The sequence below is a fragment of the Protobothrops mucrosquamatus genome, unplaced genomic scaffold (assembly GCF_001527695.2).
Source record: "Protobothrops mucrosquamatus isolate PMUCROS unplaced genomic scaffold, P.Mucros_1.0 scaffold4566, whole genome shotgun sequence".
Taxonomy (NCBI): Eukaryota; Metazoa; Chordata; class Lepidosauria; order Squamata; family Viperidae; genus Protobothrops; species Protobothrops mucrosquamatus.
Genome location: NW_015390469.1, coordinates 14,855 through 17,230, shown reverse-complemented (window position 1 = coordinate 17,230; position 2,376 = coordinate 14,855). Strand labels below are relative to the sequence as shown.

Here is a 2,376-nt window from a genome sequence, read left to right as displayed (position 1 = left end):
CGATCCTCTTTTGCGACCTCATGACGAGCAAAGTCCATGGGGGGGGGGGGGGAAAGCCAGATTCACTTAACAACCATGTTACTAACTTAACAACTGAAGGGATTCACTGAACGGATGTGGCAACGAAAGGTCGTAAAATGAGGCAAAACCCACTTAACAAATGTCTCACTTCGCAACATAAATGTTGGGCCTCAAGGATAGTCATAACCTGAGGACTATCTGTAACTAAGCTAATTCTAAAAAATTTAAAGGCATCTGGCTTACATTAGGAAAGAAACAGGGTGACAACTTAATAGAGGTATTAATTTAATGAGCAACAAGCAGTTTTCTAAGGAAGGTGTTCCTAGAATTCACTGGTAGCTTTTAGAACAAATTAGCTATAACTAAGGGGCTTTGAAATTAAGGGGGGGGTGTTAATGTTGCTTCTCATTAAAGCTGCTTTCTGCAGTTATTGTGCACTGTGGCCAAGCTGCGAGTGGAACAAACCACGTTTGTTACCCACTTGAAAAGAAGCACTGTATTTGAATCCTAAACGAGGGGCAATTCTTTGAAATGCTGTGTAGGGCAAGTTTAATTCAGCTGAAATTAGCCAGCTAGATCAGTTCCTGAGTTATGATGCGTCTTTGCACATTAGGCTCCACACGCCACTCCTGATAATGATCACCATCCTCTCCTTTTTATCTTCAGCTTCCTGTTTGGAAACAGGTCGGGAGATTCAACTCCTGTATGGCCATGGATTTGCGTGGTTATTGGTTTTGCCGTAGCTTATGTGGACATTCCCCCTGGGGGAGGACAGGAAGCAGGAAATACCAAAAGTCAGCTCAATCTAGTTGGGAAAGTGCAGATAGGAACAGTTGATAATTCATGGAGAAAAAGGCAGGCAGGCAGGCAGGCAGGCAGGAAGGAAGGAAGAAAAGAAGGAAGGAAGGAAGGGGAAAGGAAGAAGGAAAAGGGAGAGAGAGGAAGAAAGAGGAATGGAGAGAGGGAGGGAGGAAGGAAGGAAAAAAGGTAGGAAAGAAAGAAAAAGGGATGGAAAAAGGAAAAGAGGGAGAGGAATAAATGGAGGGAGAGAGGATGGAAAAGAGAGAGGAAGGAGGAAGGAAAGAAAGAAAGAAAAGAAAGAAAGAAAGAAAGAAAGAAAGAAAGAAAAAAGAAAGAAAAAGAAAAAGGGGAGGGAGTTGAGGAAAGAAGCAAGGTAGGAAGAAGGGAAAGGGAAAGCAAGGGAGGGGAGGGAGGGAGGAAGGAAGGAAGGAAGAGGGAAGGAAGAAGGAAAAGAGAAAGGAAGAAAGAGAAATGGAAGGAAAAAAAGGTAGGAAAGAAAGAAAAAGGGATGGAAAAAGGAAAAGAAGGAGAGGAATAAATGGAGGGAGGGAGGGAGGACAGAAAAGAGAGAGGAAAGAAAGAAAGAAAGAAAGAAAGAAAGAAAGAAAGAAAGAAAGAAAGAAAGAAAGAAAGAACAAAAGAAAGGGGAGTTGAGAAAAGAAGCAAGGTAGGAAGAAGGAAAAGATGGAAAGCAAGAAGGAGGGAGGGAGGGAGGAAGGAAAAAAGGAAGGAATCACTGAGATCCTTTGTCAGTTCTGAGGAAGCCGGTGGTGAAACTCTTATAAGGATTCCTGAAAGCAGTTAATGTTGCTTTTTTCTATTCTCTCCTCTTTCTAGATTTTTTCTCAAGTTCTTCCTCAAATGCAACCAGAACTGCTTGAAGAATGCAGGCAACCCCCGAGATATGCGCCGGTTCCAGGTGAGGCCGACATTCCTCTTTCTTCTTTTCAGCCCTGCCCTGGAGACCCCCTTCTGAAAAAGAAGACACCCTCCTTTCTAGCCTTTGCTCGTCTGCTCTGGATGAACCTCCTGGAGTCCGGAGGCTTTGCACGAAATGGGATGCCTCTCACTTCAAGGAAGAGGGCGGCCCACAGGTTGGGGGGAGGGGGCACTATGGAGAAGATTGCTCATCAGTGCCCCTGGGTTCACGGTGGAAAACAAGGGGTCCTTGGGGGTCTCTGAGCAGGGTGGTTTCCTTGCAGACGTTTCATGACCCAACTGGATAACATCATCAGTGCTAGAAGGGTGTGGGGTTCGAAGAGAGGAGGAGGAGGAGGAGGAGAGGAAGAAAGAAGAAGAAGAGGAAGAAAAAGAAGAAGAAGAGGAGGAGGAGGAGGAGGAGGAGGAGGAGGAGTGGTGGTCGTGACTGGGGTCTTTGGTGCTCTCTGAGCTTAGTGGTTTCCTTGCAGACATTTCATGACCCAACTGAGTAACATCATCAGTGTTAGAAGGGTGTGGGGTTCGAAGAGAGGAGGAGGAGGAGGAGGAGGAGGAGGAGGAGGAGGAGAAGAAGAAGAAGAAGAAGAGGAGGAGGAGGAGGAGGAGGAGGAGGAG

General features: G+C 45.9%; 1 protein-coding gene across 1 annotated transcript in view; it reads left to right on the top strand.

Moving 5' to 3' along the window:
• LOC107299123 (transcription factor COE3-like) overlaps window positions 1–2,376 on the top strand; it is a gene marked incomplete at its 3' end in the record, with an annotated part of 60,490 nt that overhangs the window by 48,716 nt on the left and 9,398 nt on the right. Inside the window, exon 7 of the mRNA XM_015828492.1 lies at window positions 1,660–1,741. Within this exon, the coding sequence (XP_015683978.1) occupies window positions 1,660–1,741 (82 nt within the window). The remainder of the gene's footprint in view (window positions 1–1,659; window positions 1,742–2,376) is intronic.